Genomic DNA, 19,381 nt, shown 5'->3' with positions numbered 1-19,381 from the left:
TATTTTTTTAATGGGATTTGCAGCTTATTATATCATCAGAATAATATTATCTATTAATCCTACTTCAGTAACACTCCACAGAATAAATGAAGCAATTAGCTTTGTATTTTCGCCTTGATGTATATCAAGGTCAATATCTAATTTAGTATTCTTCATTAAAGTCATATTATTTCTACATATAGAGAAAATGGATTGATGCCATCAAAAGTCTTAATGTTTTTATTTCATTTTCCTTAATTTTACTTGTAAAAAAATGGGTTATTTTGCATGTTTCACTCCACTGGAGTATACTTTTTTTTCTTTATTTTCTCCTTACATTTTTTATATTTGTCTCTTAATCTTGACCTAGTAAAAAAAGGTGGGATTTGATTTTTGGTCACCTTTCTGTTTTAGCAAACTTCTGAGTTTGGGGAATCCAACTGAATCAGGAAGATGGGCTAATGCTGATTTCTTGTTTAATGACATCTCCTGTAATTTTGAATGTCTTTCCCACCAAAGCATCAGCAGATTTTATATCTGGCAAAATAAATGCTTATGCTGTTTATTAGAGGCTGCCACTGAACTGTTTTCCTTGCTTTCCTGGCTTTCTCTGCTATAGATGAACTGACAGTTTTACTCAAATATGCATTTTTCTACTGCAGTATTGCATGACACAAGATTTTATTATGAAACTTTCGTTGACTCTACTTGTCAAAGAAGAAAACAGATAACATGGTTCTGCCTTGAGCCCCTTTGCAGCTCTGCTGAGGATGCATTTGTTTGATTCATACATCTATAAAGTCTCAGAGGTTTTAGTAAGAACATCTAAAATTTAAAACCTGCTATGCTTTAAGTTAACTTTCAATATTTTTTTCAAAAACAACATGGGATTTCCGTTGAATAACAGAATGATGTATTTTGGACTGCACTTATTATGTTGGCTAATACCCCTGGAACTGAACAAAGAAGGACTCAAAAGAGCAGCAAAGTGAATAGATCTATTACTTTGAGTGCACAATTAATCTTGCTGACATTATTTTATATGAACATGGATAAAAATGCCTGGAAACCATACCATTGAATTCCTCTGCTCATTAATATTGATCAAATGTTGTTGTTCTCTTTGTGTTGGAAGCCACCTAAAGATTACCTGTAAAAATATTACAGCACTATTGATCTGAAAAAAAAAAAACCAATCCCTGAAGTCCACTGTTTTTGAAAATTAGTTGACATATTTGCTTTGTTCTTTTGTTGGCTGTTTTGGGGTTTTTTTATTAGTTTTTGCTTTTTTTTTTTTTTTTGTAAAAAAAAAGGATATTTTTGAACTTGCTGCAATAGATCTGAGTAACAGGCCATATTAATCAGACTGTCATGGAATTAATTATCCAGAATTCCATACCATGTTGTTTAAAAACCTACACATCCCCATGGAAGTTTGTTGGGACCTCTCATCCTCTGGCATCTGTGCCCAGATCTTACACATTACATTTTTGGTGCTTCAGTGGAATGATGGCAGGATTAGGCCCCAGATCCTTCAAGACACTCAAATCTGCAGAAATTGCATCAGGGGTCCTGTAGACCCAGTTAAAATAAATAAATAAATGCATGATAAACAAATAAATTAAAAAGAATCACATGTTTGGATGTTAATGCAATTTAAATAACCTCAAGATGTGTGAATTCAAAGTCTCATCCTTTGTGGAATTAGGAGAAGCAGTGGTAGGGTGACACAGACTGAAATGAATTTTCAATCATTCATTCATTTAGAATGCACGGTTGCTCTAACCCATGTCTTTATCAATAAATAAATGTTAACTCGTCAAAACTTGGTGATTGTCATTTTTTAATTTCAGCGTAATTAATGAGGAGGTTTTGTTGCTCTAAAAATCATTTTTTGAACTCCCAGTTTCTGTGAACAACAGCAAAAGCAAACAAAAATACCGCAACAAAGTACTCAATATTTACATTGAAAATAGTGATATTTTTTGTCCACGACAACCATAATCAGGAAAAAAATGTTCATGCTGTTGGCATGGGGCTTTTTTTTTTCCAGAAAAAAGGCTTCATGGAAGAAAAACATTAGTTGGAAATACTGTAATGCACCAGTATATTTATCACTATGCACCTCAGATGACCTTTTAAGCCTTTGCAGTTTGGACTGATCTGAGAAAATGCAAAATAGAAAGAAAATCGATGAAAGCAGGCCGAACGCGTGCTTAACAAACCATATTGAGAAAGCAGAAAGCAAAATGAGAAAGTAATTATTAAAAGATTTATTGTTCTTGGAAGATTAGAGATCTGCTTGCACAGAAACAATTAACATATGAGGCTGCCTGCAGGTACTCCCCAAACTGCAGCACTGTGTTGGAAAGAGAGGCTTGGAAAGAAGTACACAGTTCATATTTATTGGGCAGCTAAAAGTGCAAATTATTAGACATATTTCTTCCCAAATTATTATGAAGGAGAAATACGATGAACAGAAGCAGGAATACTTGAAAGACACAAGTGTTCCTAGAATTGAGAATGTAGTGTACCTTCACTTTTAAAGTGTAATACAGAATGCAGATGGGAAAAGGCAAAATATGCAGCAGCCATTCTCCTTGTTTTCCTCTTCACGAGTTTTGCCCATTTTTTGCTACTAATTCCGTTTGGAATAATCTGCAGTACGTTCATGTCCATTGTTTTTTTGGTTCAGTGAGACATACCCCATGTTTAATGATGTACACAAGCAAAGCCTCTGCAGGGCTCTGTCTTGGAACAGGCTGATGACAAAAGTAGTAATAGAAATGTGCACCTGCGTGGCTTCTCAAATTGCAATAGCCACATGGGCAATAATAACTGGGGAATGTGTTCTGACATCCTCATCATTCAGTTAATTTTTATGCTCTGCAAATTAATATTTGCTGGGAGAGTGGGGTTTGCACTAATGTGACGTCTGGATGAATGGTGCTGCTGTGAGAATGTGTCAAACCTGGGCTTGTAATTGAGAACTTGAACAGGCAGACGCTCAGACACACTAAACTTGTGGCTCTTTTAAGTCTAAATCATTCAATTCATTCATTTTTTGGTCCAACGAGGTGACTTGTCAGGTCACACCAACCCCCTGCAGCTCCAGGTTGGGGCAGAGGGGCTGGAAAGCTGGGAAAGGCCCTGGGGGTGCTGGTGACAGCAGCTGGACACAGCCCAGGGGTGCCCAGGGGCCAAGAGGCCAATGGCCACGGGGCTGTCCCAGCCATGGCGTGGCAGCAGGAGCAGGGCAGTGACCGTCCCTGTGCTGGCACTGCTGAGGGACCACCTCAGATCCTGGGGCAGCTCTGGGCCCCTCATGTCAAGAGAGACCTTGAGGGACTGGAGTGTCCAGAGAAGGGAACGGAGCTGGGGAGGGGCTGGAGCCCCAGGAGCGGCTGAGGGAGCTGGGAAAGGGGCTCAGCCTGGAGCAAAGGAGGCTCAGGGGGGACCTTGTGGCTCTGCACAAGTCCCTGACAGGAGGGGGCAGCCGGGGGGGTCGGGCTCTGCTCCTGGGGAACAGGGACAGGAGAGAGGGAACGGCCTCAGGCTGGGCCAGGGCAGGCTCAGGGTGGACAGCAGCAGGAATTTCCCCATGGAAAGGGTGCTCAGGCCTTGGCAGGGGCTGCCCAGGGAGGTTTGGAGTGCCCATCCCTGGAGGTGTCCGAGGAAGGGCTGGAGGTAGCACTCAGTGTCCTGAGCTGGGGACAAAGTGGGCATCGGGCACAGCTTGGACCTGATGGCCTTGGGGGTCTTTTCCCACCTCAGGGATTCTGTGATTCTGAAATTATGAGTCCTGATTATCAGTAAATTGTGCTGTAGATTTATTTTCTCTTTTGTTTGTTTTGGGTTTTTTTTCCAAACACAATTTTAAGTGAGTGAATGATTATGACACTGCATTTCAACAAGCAGCAGTCATCACTTTTCTGGGTACATAGCAAAGGTTGCAAATAACATGCATTACATTGAATTTACAAATCTTTTCACAGACAAACTTGCATATGGGGGCTTTCTAAACAATGTCTGCGATTTCTTTAAAATGAGATTGGAAAAAAATCATCAAAATGAAGTTTTCTTCTGGTAGCAGTCATATTGTGGGTAGTATTAGTAATATAATAAAATGTAAGTAGCTCTTTTACAGTGCTGTTAAATGAGTAAACTCTAGACCTCAGGTCAAACGATTTTGTTATTCAGAGGTATTTAAAGTTTTAGTAATGACAATCCTTACAGATCTCCATGCTGAAATTTTATGCATCCTAGCATGTGGTGTGTTGGGGAAAAGGAAAATTCAGTCAGAAGAGTTTTTTGAAACCATCTTGAAGTGGATATGCTACAGAGGCACAGAGAGGAAAAGCAATGTCTTGGTAGCTGCTAACTGCTGGCCCAGATACTCACATTTCAGAAAGTCACCTGGAGCCATAGCAAGGATCTCCTCAGCCTGCTAACTTGACATGTAGTGATCATTCAGGGACATTGTACATGCCACTCTGTGCATGATAGGCATGTTTGATTAATACCTATTTCCTCAGTGGTGCAAAAGCTAGAATGCCTGTTATCTTTAACAGGAGAGAAAGATTTTGCTTCACTGTCTGCTGTCTTCTCTCACATTAAAAAATAATGCTGTGATTAATGAGTAGTGACATGCTTCGTATTTTTTCTTGTTCATAAAAATCCATGCTGGCAAGTTATCTGAAGTAAGTGAAGGGTGTATTTTACTGAGTTAGTGGAATATAAAGGCTTGTGTGAGGCATTTTATTTCTTTAATGAATGCTTATAAATGACTGACATTATTATGGCTGTTATTGTGGATGTGTACATACTTCTCTCTGTCTTTTTTTTTCCCCTTCTCTCAGGACCCTGCCTTCCTAATCCATGTCATAATGGTGGGATGTGTGAAATTAGTGAAGCGTACCGAGGCGACACATTCATAGGATATGTTTGTAAATGTCCACAGGGATTTAATGGGATTCACTGCCAGCACAGTAAGTTCCACATGGTAAATTTTATTGTATTTATAGATAGGAGCCTCTTTATTGCCTGAACTGTTGAGGATTAATATTGGATCTGGTTTTCTGAAGTATATCAGACTTTGGCCTTTATATTATGAGCAAGCTAATACCACTGAACGCTGCTGCTGTTGCCTTCAGAAAATGACCTGACTACCAACCCACTGGACACAACAGGGCATAATTTGCTACGCATGTTTTAGACCATGGCAAGGACAAGGTAAACACGTTTTGCATGGATTTAATGCAGAAACATATTTGAAATAGTGGGGATGTCTTCTTATCTCAGTGGTGTTTGTGGGTTTGCTTTGATTAAGGCTAAAAAAAGGGAAAGAATAACTGAAATTTGTGAATAAGTATATCTTCTAAATCTTTCTTTACCTATGTCTTTATAAATAGTGAAGAAATGTTTTGAATCACAGCATCTGAGTTCAAGGGCAGAACCTCCAGACTTACATCAGACACAAAAATGTATTTTAAATACATTTAAATACAGATTTACAGATGTATTTTAAACCCCGTTTAAAATACAGTTTCTAGATCTATTTCTAACCATCATTTATTTGGAGAGTGTTTCCTATTTTCAGGTCATATTGGGAACAGCGAGTCGGTATCCTTGTCTTAGAGTGTGTAGTTAGAGAACTGACAGTTAACCCTATGGGAAAAGAAATTTTGGATGTGCTGGATTTGGCTAGAGCAGAGTTACATGTCTTCACAGCAGCTGGTGTGAGCCTGTGTTTTGAATTTGTGCTGGAACCATCATTGATAATTCAGGAATGTTTTAGTTACTGCTGGGTAGTGCGCACACAGAGTCAGGAGCTTTTCTGCTTCTCATACCACCCCACCAGCACTCAAAACCAATTAGTGAGGGATATTCATCTGCTGGTGACTGAGCAGGTTGTGTGCTAACCTATGAATATAATCTGTATTGTCTGTCGCTTAAATAGCAGCTGGGTTTTTTCACACGCAAAGGTCATTTAAAACAAGTGCTTGCCTGAGGAGAAGCTCACGAGAGAAATTTCAGGCTCTCTATTTCGTGCACGAATGGTTCTCAAACCAAGGGTAGCATGGTTCTTAAAATCGTACACTGTTGATGAATTTGGAAGCCAGTTGTTACTTAGAAGGTAAAAAACTCAAGTAAAGAGTCAAGAATCCAGTTCCACTCACACGTAAAAATTAGTTGTCATTCAGATCAGAGTGAATAAGCACTGAATCCAGCCTACCTGAATTAATTGCTCCATTTAGATACTTGTCTGTAATTTGAAGTGTCAGGGACCAGTACAGTCCAGTTCAGCTAACAACTTCATGTCTGTAATGTCCCTCAAATACTCCACAGAAATTGTCTCCAAAGCCTGGAATAAGGATATTAAATTTCATTAACTTTGGTCACACTCTCAGCTAATTGTGTAGGTAACATGGGCAGTTCCACTGACCTAATCCTGTGAAGATATACATCCACCTCCTCCACTGGGAGCATGGAGATGAGTGGTTGATGTCCAGCCACATGGGTGAGCTCATGTGAAAATACCCTCACATGGACTCAGGGATGCCCCGTCACGGAACCAGTCACGTGGCACACACCCCTTCTTCCATCAAATATCAAGAAGGTGACCTTTGTTAAAGAAATAAAAAATAGCACAGGTTTTCATCAAGCAAAACACGTTGCTGAGCACGAGCTGCCTGTGAAATACCATCTTTTGTCACCTAATTAATGAGCAAAGAACATACAGCTGGTGCATCGCGGAGTGATTCATCAGAGTTTTTTGCTGGGTCCACAACGTCCTTTTAAAAATATTGAGGTATGTTAGCTGTTAACTAATGATCCTGAAAATCAGCAAAGTGGGTTTCTATCAACTTCAGAACAAGGTAAATGTCTCACACAGCTGGCCCAGACTCACTAAGGGAGACCACAACCCCAGAAGGCAGTGGAAGTGATTTGAGAGGAGACAAACTTGTGTGAACAGTTACTCTTTGGGGGAGAATGAAATTCAGTCCTTTTCAGATAACCTGATTTAAGATGGGATGATAAATCAGATACCCTATCCAGGTGTTCAGAGGGTCTCTGGGGATGGGAGCTGTGAGAGGCAGCCACGGAGCTATCTGCAGTCAGGGAGAACTGTGGGACTTTCAGTGGAGGAGTTATTTTAACACTCTTATACAATATGACCTGAGCTCAATTCACAGCGTTCCTTTGATACAAATTCCTCTGCTTCATGAAGTTTAGCAATTCAATTCTGAACTCACTGTAAATCAAGTAAGAAGTCTGTCGAATTTATCATAAAGAGATAAATTAAAGTGACCTCACTGCAAGGCACATCTCTTCTTCTACGTTGTCAGGAATTCCAAAAATCAGGTTATGGTACTCTTGCAAAAGGCTTTTTATCTTGGATTTTTTTCATGTCTAATATTCTGTTGCCAAATCAATTAATCCAGGTGATTGATTTTCAGTCAAGATACATTCTCAAAGCTGGTATTTTATCATTCACATCAACAAACACCCTGTCAGTATTTCCGAGATTTGTTGACCATTTACCCATGTAAATAATTAATATGTAAACTATAAAAGAGATCATTAGCAATTTTACTGACTGTATATTCTCCATTTATTGCAAAGCTGATGTTAATTGGCTGTGGTTGTCTGAAAAGATTCTGATTACCTAGAGGCAGAAAAAGGAAACAATGTCCCATTTCAAAGCTCATAAAGTAACCAAAACCAGGAAGGTCTGTCTCAGGTAGAGACCTGGACAGGTTTTGTGTTGAAACCCATGGACAATTTATTCTTTAAATATTCCTCCATTATTTAAGAGGCATTTATTTACCTGATTGGAATGAAGGTTCATCTCAGGAGCCCTCCTGGAGCCATGCTGGAAGGGCTGGGGGTGTTCACCTGGAGAAGAGAAGGCCCCAGGGAGACATCAGAGCCCTTTCCTGTGCCTGAAGGGGCTGCATGAGAGCTGGAGAAGTCCCCCGCAACTGGGGGGTTGGAACTAGATGATCTTTAAAGTCCCTTAAAACCCAAGCTGGTCTGTGATTCTATATTAAAACAGCCTAGAACAAGTCAAAATAGGTGGAAATACCCCAAAAACTGAAATGGACAGCTTTTTCACAAAAAGAATAAAAGAAATAAAGAAACAGAGAAAGAAAAAAAAGAAAGAAAAAGAAAAATATCCAGAACTTTGAGACACATATACAGTATGCATTCTTGCGATTATCAGGTAGAGACTGCCTACCAGAAAAAGTAGGAAATTGAGGCATTAGTCACAATATATATTACTGGCTGCCACTCAACTAGCTGAAATGACAGAGATCCAACCAGGAAAATTCAAGTTTGAAGCAATAAAAGGTTCAGATTTAAGGGTTTGATTTGCATGTGGGTTTATATTCTGAGGATCATTAACTCTTCCAGACATAACTGAAATCCTTGCACTCCAAGAATAAAGGTTATTAATCAAACACATTTAATAACTTAAGCAAGCCTTTCCCAGGGTTTTACTGAGTTCTCTGCTTTCTTCCTCCATGTTGTGGATGGCCTGTGATATTCACATCTGCTACAAAAATGTGTTGGGAAACTGCACAGGTGAGGCCCTGTGGCAGAGCAGATTACCATTGTACCTTGAGGCATCATCCCAGCTATCCATGGGTCGGTGGCTTTTACCTGTGGTGCCACAGCTGGGAAGGCCAGTGGCCACACGTTGCTGGCCAGATGACGTGATGCATAATCTCTACCAGCAAGTTCTGGTGTAGAATCATGGAATCTCCTGAGCAGGAAGGCACCCACAAGAATTATCAAGTCCAACCCCTGGCCCTGCACAGACACCCCAACAACCCCACCCTGGGCATCCCTGGCAGCGCTGTCCCAACGCTCCTGCAGCTCTGGCAGCCTCGGGGCCGGGACCATTCCCTGGTGAGCCTAGGCAGTGCCCAGCACCCTCTGGGGGAAGAACTTTTCCCTGCTCTCCAGCCTGAGCCTGCCCTGGTCCATCTCCAGCCACTCCCTGGGTCCTGTCCCTGTCACAGATCAGAGCTGCCCTTCCTCTTCCCCTCATGAGGAAGCTGTAGCTGTGATGCGTCTCCCCTCAGTCTCCTCCTCTCCAGCTGAACACACCAAGGGCCTTCAGCTGCTCCTCACGCAGCCCCTCCACACCATTCACCATCCTCATTGCCCTCCTTTGGACTCTCTCTAACAGTTTAATATCTTTTTTACACTGGGATGCCCAGAGCTGCACACAATGTTCCAGGTGAGGCCTCCCCAGCCCAGGGCGCAGCAGGACAATCCCTCCCTGCCCCGGCCGGCCATGCTGGGCCTGGTGCCCCCGGGACAGGGATGTCCCTCCTGGCTCCAGGGCACTGCTGGCTCATGTCCAGTTTGTCACTGACCAGGATCCCCAGGACGTCCCTTCCCAGCCTCTTATTCCCCAGCCGGTCCGTACATCCAGGGTTACTCCATCCCAGGTGCAGAATCACAGTGACTTCTCCAGCTACCAGGAAGAAATTATTGCAAGGAGGGTACGGAATGTAACCTGGATCTTGCGTGTTACAATGAATGTACTCTTGTTAGTGGTAGGGCACTCCAGAAACCATTTCCCACAGATGGTTTTCATGCAGCTGCTTCGTTTTGAAGACTGAAACACATTGTTTCCTTGCACAAATGCAGGTTGCTCCAAGCCAGCCATACCAAGAGCCAAGTGGGTAAATTTAATGTAACACTGTGCATGCAGTTGTATTACACCAGATTTTCACCCCTTGCTCTCCATGACACACGTAAACTATGGTTTCTCCTTTGGAGAAAAATATCTGTTTGGGGTGTTCTAAACTTAAACCAGGTTGAGGTTGGAGGGGGAGAGGGAGTTAATTTTCACCAAAATTAGCTCTGTGAGTAGTTTTAACAAATTATACTACCAACAAGATATTTAATGATGTAGCAATAAACTGTGTAATACAGTAGCCAGTTGCATGTGTAAGTATATCCTTGTATCTCCAAGCATTGTGGAGCTGAAGTCTGAAAACTATTCCTGTGTTTGATCAGTGGCTTAGATAAGAAAGGAAAGAGGAAGGATGTATCCTTGTTCATTTTTGAAACTTCTAGACTTTAACTTAATTAAAATGTGGAAGAGAGTGGGTAATTTGAAAGACATCTAAGAGAGATCACCAGTAAAGGATATAAAAGCAAACAGCCACTGAAGGCTACTGGAAGAAAAGTCAGTAAAATGTTCCCAAAATAAGAGTGGGCTGAAGGAAATGGCAGAACCAACAGGTGTGGGAGCACATGGTGGGTTTGCCCCATTCACAGAAGTCCGAGGAAACGTGTATGGGAACTTCCTGGAAAAAGGAAGTGCTCTAATGAGGTGACAAATTATGGGTTTGTCAGGTGAAAACAGGGGAAGTTTTGCTGATGGATCATCTTACAACAAATTCATGGTGAGGTTGGACAACAGTGGCGCAAATTTTGGGGCAATTGGAAGGATGTTGTTTTCCTTGAAGTCCAAATAAATTGGTTAAAGCAGTTGGTGGCTGAGCTGAGGCTTGCCCCCTACTTGAAGATTTTATTTGATTCAGTAAAAACCAGAGATTGCCTTAAGGTCCCAGGCAGGAAGTACAATATCCCCACCAATTTTGTTTCACTCTTCTTAGAATTTGCTCATATAGCATTGTTTAGTCTTTTTATTCATACGCACTTTGAATAGCTTTTTTTTTCCTTGTTGAATTACCGATCTTTACAATTTCCTCATACACAGCATTGGCTGTATTTCACTGTATATTGAAAAAGAAAAAATCCCCTTTTCAATTGCAAACCTGCTCTCTTTCAGCATCTTTAAATGTTTCATTCTTTGTCTGGAAGAAAAGCAGATTTTGAATGCCTTCTGCACACCACTTGTTATTTGCAGACATTTGTTATGTGCCCTCTTACTTTTCCTGATCAACCAGTTAAAATTGTTGCCTTTTCTGTGCAATGTGATGGTTTTTCTTGTACTTCTAAATCGTTTCTCAGTGGCCTTCTCAAAACCTCCTTTGCTCAGTGGTGTATTTTACTGCAACAGTGACCTATCCTAAAGAGAAGCGGTAAGGTTTATTTGTCAGAAGATCCTTACAATACTTTCTAGATTCTTCATGCAGCATTTTGTGGTAAAGTTTCCTTCTGATTTTTTTTTCCCCTGTTTTAACGAGAATTGGGTATGGAGCTGAGGCTTTTCTTAAGCAGCCCTTGGTGACAGCTAAGTTTCTTTCATAAGGTGTCATAGTGGGAAGAAATAGATCTTCCTGATTGCTTTGGGGTTTTATGGCAATATTGAACAGAGGGGTTGGGTTCCTTCCAACCTCTGCACTGGCTGAACTGCATAATGAATGGTGCTTTTAAGAAGATGTGTGTTTCTGTGGTGTAAAAGTCACTTAGGTTGTCAATAGCCATTATAAACTTTTTTTGTAGGCGGGTAAATCTGTCTTCCCCTAATTAGTGTCTTTCATAAGGATTAGTTTGGTTTTGGTTTTGGGTTTTTTTTTGGTTTTTTCTTAAAGTGGAAAGAAATAAGTGTTCCAAAAATGCAGGAATTGCTGCTTGATTGTAAAAAAGATTACATTTGTTCATGTTCTACATTATAAAGACAACATATGGCGATGTTTTAAACAAGTTTCTCTTTATATTTTAATTAATAATAAAAAGTACTGAATGAAAGGAGTTCACTCTAAATTCAAGAGTAGTTATCCCATTGTATGTCTACATCATACATTACTCTTCTTATAACAAAAATATTAAAATGAAATGTCTGAGGGTGCACTGAGTCCCAGGGAAGAGAAGAGTTGAAGAACCACAGTAGAGAGATGTATTTTTTAAAGGAAGAACACATGAAAACTTTGGCTGGACAAAGCATCTATTTTGCTTTTTTTTTTTCACTTTTTGTGCCCATTTTGGTAAACACAGCAACTTATAAGTCACTCTCAGCAACTGTGATGGTTGAAGATGAACACAGCCACCTGAAGTCTTAAAAGAACTGTTTTCAGTCTTTGTTGCACCGGCAGGTTTCTTACAGATGCACCAGCACATTCCTGTGAGGAAGATAATGGAGTTAAACGAAATCTTGAAATGAAATCTGACTGTTTAATGAAACAACACTTATCACTTAGAATTTTGTCACACAGGGGTGTGGTCTGATCCACCCATGTAGGAAGCAGCTGTTAGGAAAAAAATAAAAGAGGGTAAGTTTGGTAATTCAGATATTTTTCTTGATTTTATTGTTCTGCTCCTGTATGAAATACTGTGCTCAGCCATCTGTATGTGTAGGTGTGTCAGGGAGGCAGAATTAAAATATTGTGTTTGTGTTAGGAACTCATGCTGGCACATGGCAGTGCAGTTCCCTATTAATATATAAAACACAGATATCGCTCATCGAACCAGCTGAAAGTTTTGTGTGTGGCTTTATTGTTTGGAAATTGAACAATTTGCATGGAAATTTTTCTGAAAAATGAAAGAAGGAAAACAAAATTAGACATCAGGGCTTGCTTTTATGCTACAGGCCCAATGAGAAGTTTGAAGAAACCAAAGCACCTCTTAGAAGGAAGGTGCAGGAGTGCATTCAGTAGTCGAGCTACTCTTTTGAAGTTATAAGCAGTATTTTTTCATGTGGATACACTTTTGAGAGCAAGCATTGAACAGAAGGAGAGAAGGATACTGCATCAGACTCATTACCTGTGTAAGCAAAACTTGAAAAATCAGTACTTGTGCTTGAAGCTCAGTATGATGATAAAATGGTCTAATGGCAGAAACCAGTCTGCATTACAAATTAATCCCTTCGTATTCATAAAATATCTCAAGCAAAACCCACGGTGCTGTCACATATGAATACCCAGGATATTCATGTAGTTTGCATTTATTCTACTGTCTTAAATAACATACAATTATTTCTGTAGGTCATCCAGCTGAGCGTTTTAGTTTGAGTCAGGAGTGTATTTCTAAAGAAAATCTCTTGATCATCTCTACTTACCACACTTTGCTTTGTGTGACAGCAGGCTGAGAGCACAAGAGCTGGATCCCTTTGAGATTAAAATAATCCAAAAGAAAATAGTCCAGCAGTCTAAAATACCTAGGATTTGACATACTAGGAATTGTCCTAAACCATTCCAATGGGTAAATGGAAATTCAGTCCACCCAACAGACAAAACATCCCTGAGACCTGCGTAGGGATGTGCAGATGTGTCTTCAGACCTAATGGTTTCAATCTGCACCTACAATTCTGTAAGACCATGCTATGCAGACATAACCTGTCTGTGCCAACGTTTTTCTCAAAATACATTGAAAACTATTAGTAGAATCTGATTTATTTTCCTTCTCTTTTGCTAAATGACTGATGCCATAGGATGCACGTGGCTTCCTGTCAGTCATGCTTTGGTTTGAAATTTGCTTAGTCCTCTGGTGTCATGGTGTGATTCTGCCAAAAACAGTGATGCCCATCTTCACTGAAAATTTATCCCCATCAGAGTTCTGTTTGAATCAGCTCACTAGGATTGTCTGAAATTGCACAGACTAATTGCAATAAGGGATTTTCAGGGGGATCAGGTCATGGACTGGAGCCAGTGCTACGTCCTAGGGAAGTGAGGAGACAGGAACATTGAGAGACACACGAATGGCATTAATTGTGGATGCCCCCTTCCTGGAAGTTCAAGGCCAGGTTGGACAGGGCTTGGAGGAACCTGGGATAGTGGAAGGTGTACCTGCCCATGGCAGGGGTTTGGAATTAGATGATGACTTCTAACCCAAACCATTCTGGGATTCTGGGGTTCTGTAAATGTCTGCATTGCCAATAAATTCAGTTCAGGAATTACATTCAGGAATTGCCAAGCTACAACAAAACATCAGCAGTGAATTGATGTTCCCTGGTCCAGATATGTATGCATTACAACATAAAAGAGTATTTAAATTCTTATTTACCTGCAAATAATAGGTAAGCCTTGTAATCTTGTCAGATCTCATTTTGCCCACCTCACAAGTCAGTAGGGTGGCATATGGCTCTGAAAATGTATTGTGTGTGATCCTTTCAGGATCCTAGCAGGGCTGTTTATGCATACAGTCATTACTCTCATGTAGTTTTTACAGCTTACTTAAAAGCAACATTCTTTTCCATACCAGCATTGTTAGAGAGAAATTAATCTGCTCCCTTCTCATCCTATTTCCTTTGTCATTTAATATTTAAGGTAACTTCGCAATAATGCTGCAGAAGACATACACCAAAATTAGGAAGAGAGTGTAAGGTGAAAGAGCCTTTGCCCAAACCTAAAATTAGGAGTTTAAAATGTTTACTTCTGATTTCATTATGTCAGTACTCTTAACGGAGAGAGAACCTCCTCCCATTTCTCAGCAAAAGGACAGAATTTTACAGGAATTTTAGCACCCACACCCCTATGTTATGGTACAGATTTTGTGTATAGACTGGAAGACAAGTCCTTAGCTGCTAGACATGGTTGTGGAAAATGCAGCCTGTTTGGATAGGTCTGATTTGATGTGATCATCAAGCAAAGGTGGCATTGCCTGGGTCAGCTGCCATAAATACCAGCTCCAGTTCTAAGAGATGTTCTTAGTGCAGGGCATAACACCCTCTGTGAGTCAGGAAGACCAACCAGGGTGCAGATACCCTGAGACAGTAGAACTGTCAGGAAGGTGGAGACAAAAGCCATGGCAATAAATATTTTTCTTTCTGAACCAGACAGTCCTTGGTGATGTGGTGGAACTAGTGGATATTTTGTGGGAAGGCAGATGTGATCTTCCTTGTCACCTTTGCACGGGAGACAAGGAAATTACCACAGTTCGACAGGAAGAATTGGTGATAAGTTTTTCCTTCCTTGGTGACATTGACCAACTTGCAGTTGGTCGTTAAATAAAAGAAGATCCATTAGCAGTAAAACATGCAAATATTTATGAGCAACTAAGAGTCTGAATTTGAAAATTATCAGCAGAGAGTAGAAATTACCTCTATGTAGCACATATATATGCATTTATGCAAGTCCCTAGGACAACTTATTTTAATTGTTTAAATGAGATTTCTATAGATTGGCCATAAATTAATACACTTCGCCCTGTGTATATCAAATTAAGACACGTGAAAAAAATACAATCCCGTGGCTTTGTCAGTTTAGAGCATCCATCATTTTATCTTCCAGGACTTGTTTGTCTAATGACATTTTTAAAAACGTGTGCCATAGCCATGCTCATGTAAAAACAACGTAACGCTACCCTCACTCCATTCTGAAATGCATAAACAACTGCATTTTGAAGTGACACAGTTATTTCGGGAGGTATGAAGGAAAATAATGCTAACTTACCGATTTGGGTTCAAACTCATTGCAAAAATAATTCAACTTGTTGGCACGTGCCCACCTACACTCTTTTAGCAAATCATCCATTTGGTCCAGTGCTGCATAAGTTACCCCTGAAGCTGAGATTTTTGGAGCATTGCTTGTAATGAAAAATGATTCACCAGCTGATTCACTTTTTAATAAGATTTTTTTTTCCTCAACTACAGTTGAAATGATTTGTCAAATGCTTGTTATATAAATAGCCAATTATTTTAATAAGGTTCATTGGTAACGCTAGGAATAGTTGCCCCGAAGATGTACTTCTACAGTGCAAAATTAAATGGTAAGTTACTTAATGGGACAAAGATTTTCATGCCAGTATTCATTAAAAGTAATTAAAAATGAAAAATCTGCTTCGATACATATTAAAACTTTTAAAGTAACAACTCCTTTAAAACTAATAAGGAACATCCTGTCTAGGCTATTGAAATATCACATTAGATTAAAATTACATCAGATGAAAAGCCATTAAATAGGCATTTAAACAGGTAAATAGAAGATCAGAAAATACTGACTAGTCCAGTGTTGGAAGTATGACTCCACAGAGAACATTGTAATAACTTTTCAGTGGCTATAAGGAAAAGGTAAGTATTTTGCAAAGCAGAGAGTAGGTACCTATGAGGAGTATAATTTCACTGCATGATCTATTTTATGAGGGTTTTCAAAAATTAAATAAGGGTGAAAAAGTATCTAAAATACTAAAAAAAGGATCTTGTGAACACCATGAGATATATAACTATTGTGGCAAAGATTCTTGTAGACCCCTATCTTATTTGAAATCCTTTGAAGCAGAAATTTAAAGTGAAAAAGTGTTCTGCAAAATACTTAATCGTGTCTTTTCTTGTTTTGCCTTTTTTTTTAATAATTACTTTTCTAGTATTCTACATTTAATCCTAGCATTCTGAAACATGTGGTTACACTTACTACTGTATGGAAATAGCCACTTCAAAACTTTAGTTTTAATTTTTTCTTTAAGTGAGGGCAGCAGAGAGGAAGTTCCACTATAGAACACAAAGATAGGTAGGAAAATGCTATAGATAACTAAATCTATTTTAAACTGGATTTATAAATACATGCCACTACTCTTTTCACTGATACTATAACTGAATATGTATAACTAGAATATTGAACAGATGTGTAAATTCTAGGTGGAAAAGATCACAAATTAACTGGTGGAGAAAGAAATTAGTCATAAAAAAATGCTGCTTTGTCCAAATCAAAGATTTTACTTACCACACCAAATTTAGGAAGGTATCAATTAAAATAAAACTTAAAAATAGTTTTTACTTTTCAGTTTCTCAGAGCCTGGATTTTTTACAAATCATAGTGAAGAGAATCATGCTGTATGTTCCAATTTTCTTAAAACAAGTTGACCTAGACATATTAGCACCAATAGGATGGGAAACAACACTGGATTGTTACCAGGTAGCATGAAATATTTTCCTTTTTTTAGGTTTCAAGAAGGCTAATTACAGAAGTATACTGAAAAATGTGTAAACTAGAATTTCTAAAGAAGCCTAGGAGGAGATAAAATTGCTTTGGAAAAAGAGTGTAAGAATACTTAAGATGTAGTTTCTGCAGGAATTTTTGACAGGAACAACTTAATTTTGCCCCAAAATTGTTTTAGTTATGTGTATAGTGGTTAAAGTGTATTACTGGTTACCAGGGTGTCTCAAACATTCATGCATAATCAGTCAGAAACCTCTGACTTATGTCCACATATTATTTTTATTTCCATGGCTTACTTGTTTAGAAGGCTTCTTTTGAGTTTAGAACACAATCTTAGTAACTCTCTTACCTGACCTCTTGTCTTCCAAAAGAGCCACAGAAGGGTTTGGGTTGGAAGGGACCTTAAAGCCCATCCAGCATCACCCCCTGCCATGGGCAGGGACACCTCCCACTGTCCCAGGCTGCTCCCAGCCCCAATGTCCAGCCTGGCCTTGGACACTCCAGGGATCCAGGGGCAGCCCCAGCTGCTCTGGGCACCCTGTGCCAGGGCCTGCCCACCCTGCCGGGGAACAATTCCTGCCCAATCTCCCATCCAGCCCTGCCCCCTGGCACTGGGAAGCCATTCCCTGTGTCCTGTCCCTCCAGCCCTTGGCAATTGTCTCTCTCCAGGTTTCCTGCAGCTCCTTCAGGCCCTGCAAGGCCCCAGTGAGGTGACCCCAGAGCTTCTCCTCTGCAGGCTGAACAAGCCCAGCTCTGGCAGCCTTTCCTCCCAGCAGAGCTGCTCCATCCCTCTGCTCATCCTGGTGCCTGCCCTGGCCTGGCTGCAGCAGCTCCAGCTCCTTCCTGAGCTGGGCCCAGGGCTGGAGGATAATTTCATATAAAATATTTGTACTGAAAGTGTCAGGAAGAATTCTAACAGACAGATCTGTGATGGATAGTCCTGGAGAACATTTACCACAGTATCTTGTACCAAATACTCACAGGGGGAGAAAACTTTATGTGAGATTATGAGAGCAGGGGTTATACAATGTTTAGCCTCTAAAGGTGGGGAGCAAGAGGTTTGTTCTTTTTTTGTCTCGAGTGTAAAGCTGTTTTCTTCTCATTTTGAAGATCAGATAATAAGGATATCTCAACAGTGAATTCCTTCAGCATGACATAACACTTGAAGTTTCCTGCAGGTTTTTTTGGCAGAGTGTTTTTAGAGCCTTCTGTGGTCAGGAAACTGGCTTTGAAAAAGCAATCAACCTCTGAATTCTCTGAAAAAACCTCTGATGCCTGTCCTGTGTTGAACGTGAATACATCCAGTTCAGATTTAATAACCTGTACTAAATTCCTGTATTTCATGGGAGTCTGCCCCAGTTCTTTTTAAATGTTTCACACCAGGGTTGAGGCAGTCATGTGCTTGTGCTTGCTTTTGTATAATCCTAATTAAATCAAGGATCAGTTATAACTGAAGTTACAGCTTATTTTTTTTTTTACATAAATTACAGACAAACATATTTTCAGAAACACGTTAGAGACTTTCCTAAGCATGTAATTAAGATTATTAAAATAAATTATCATGTTAATTATTTATATTTTCTCTTTTAGTCAAAAACTGAAGGTGATCCACCTGTGCTTTTTCTGATTCTTTTTCATTCTGTTTAAACACATTTATTTACTTATTTATTAGCTTTTTAGGAAAAAAACCACAAACCTACAAGTTAACATAATTAGGAGAACTTTACAGTTTAGGCTTGTTTTTATAAACCATATGAATATGAGGAAGAATGTTTTGATTTGGTTTCTTTTGGTTTTTTTTTTTTGGTAAATATTTTAACAAAAATGTCTTACTCTTAAAGAAGATGTGTTTTTCTATAAGTAAATTGCTGTAATCCTTCAGATTTTATCATATCATTGTTATAGTAGCTCACTGTTAAAATAATTTTATTAAATTTTAGTTTCTCATGAATCAGATTATTTACCAAACAAAATGAGTATAATTTTATTCTGTTCCATGGATCTTTGCCATTTAGTGTTCCATAAAAATATTTGTGCAAGTTGGTGCGAATAATAGAAGAGTATGTAATCTGAGTTTCATGACATTAGGAAATTAATAATGAAAATCTGACTATCTGAAAGCTCAAGCTTAAACACCAACAGGATATTACACAACTCTGCAAGACAGATCATACATTTTTTTGTGTAATCTTGCTGATACAGTACTTTTTTGTGGATTTAATAATTCAGGATCAATACACAATAAAGAAAAAATACCTAGAAGGCATTTTAAAAACCTATCAAGAACCACCAAACAACTACAAGAACAGCTTAGACTAAACCTCAAAGATAATTATTCCATATTACCTGTTTGCTCACATTATGCCATACCAGTTTCCAAATGTAAAGATATTTGAACACATTGTCAGTTACCTACAACTTTTATTTTGAAGTAGGAGCAGGTAGGGAAGTATTTCAAAATATTGAAATATGGGGCACAGGAGGGAGTGTCAAGTTACTCAAACTGTGAATTGATCTTTATCCAGTGTATGGCTGTGGGTCTTCACAGAAGCCAGTTATGAAACAGAGGTTACAGCTAGGTGATTTTTTGTTCCTAAATT

At 39.4% G+C, this 19,381-nt stretch overlaps 1 protein-coding gene across 2 annotated transcripts in view; it reads left to right on the top strand.

Annotated features, from left to right (window-relative positions):
- Positions 1-19,381, top strand: part of EDIL3 (EGF like repeats and discoidin domains 3) — a 234,039-nt gene that overhangs the window by 112,439 nt on the left and 102,219 nt on the right. For both annotated transcript variants that reach the window (XM_032095224.1, XM_032095223.1), the window contains one exon: positions 4,839-4,967. In XM_032095224.1, the coding sequence (XP_031951115.1) occupies positions 4,839-4,967 (129 nt within the window). The remainder of the gene's footprint in view (positions 1-4,838; positions 4,968-19,381) is intronic.

The sequence above is a fragment of the Corvus moneduloides genome, chromosome Z, assembly GCF_009650955.1.
Source record: "Corvus moneduloides isolate bCorMon1 chromosome Z, bCorMon1.pri, whole genome shotgun sequence".
Classification (NCBI taxonomy): Eukaryota; Metazoa; Chordata; class Aves; order Passeriformes; family Corvidae; genus Corvus; species Corvus moneduloides.
Note: the sequence above shows the minus strand (reverse complement) of the source record. Positions and strands in the feature narration are given on the sequence as shown.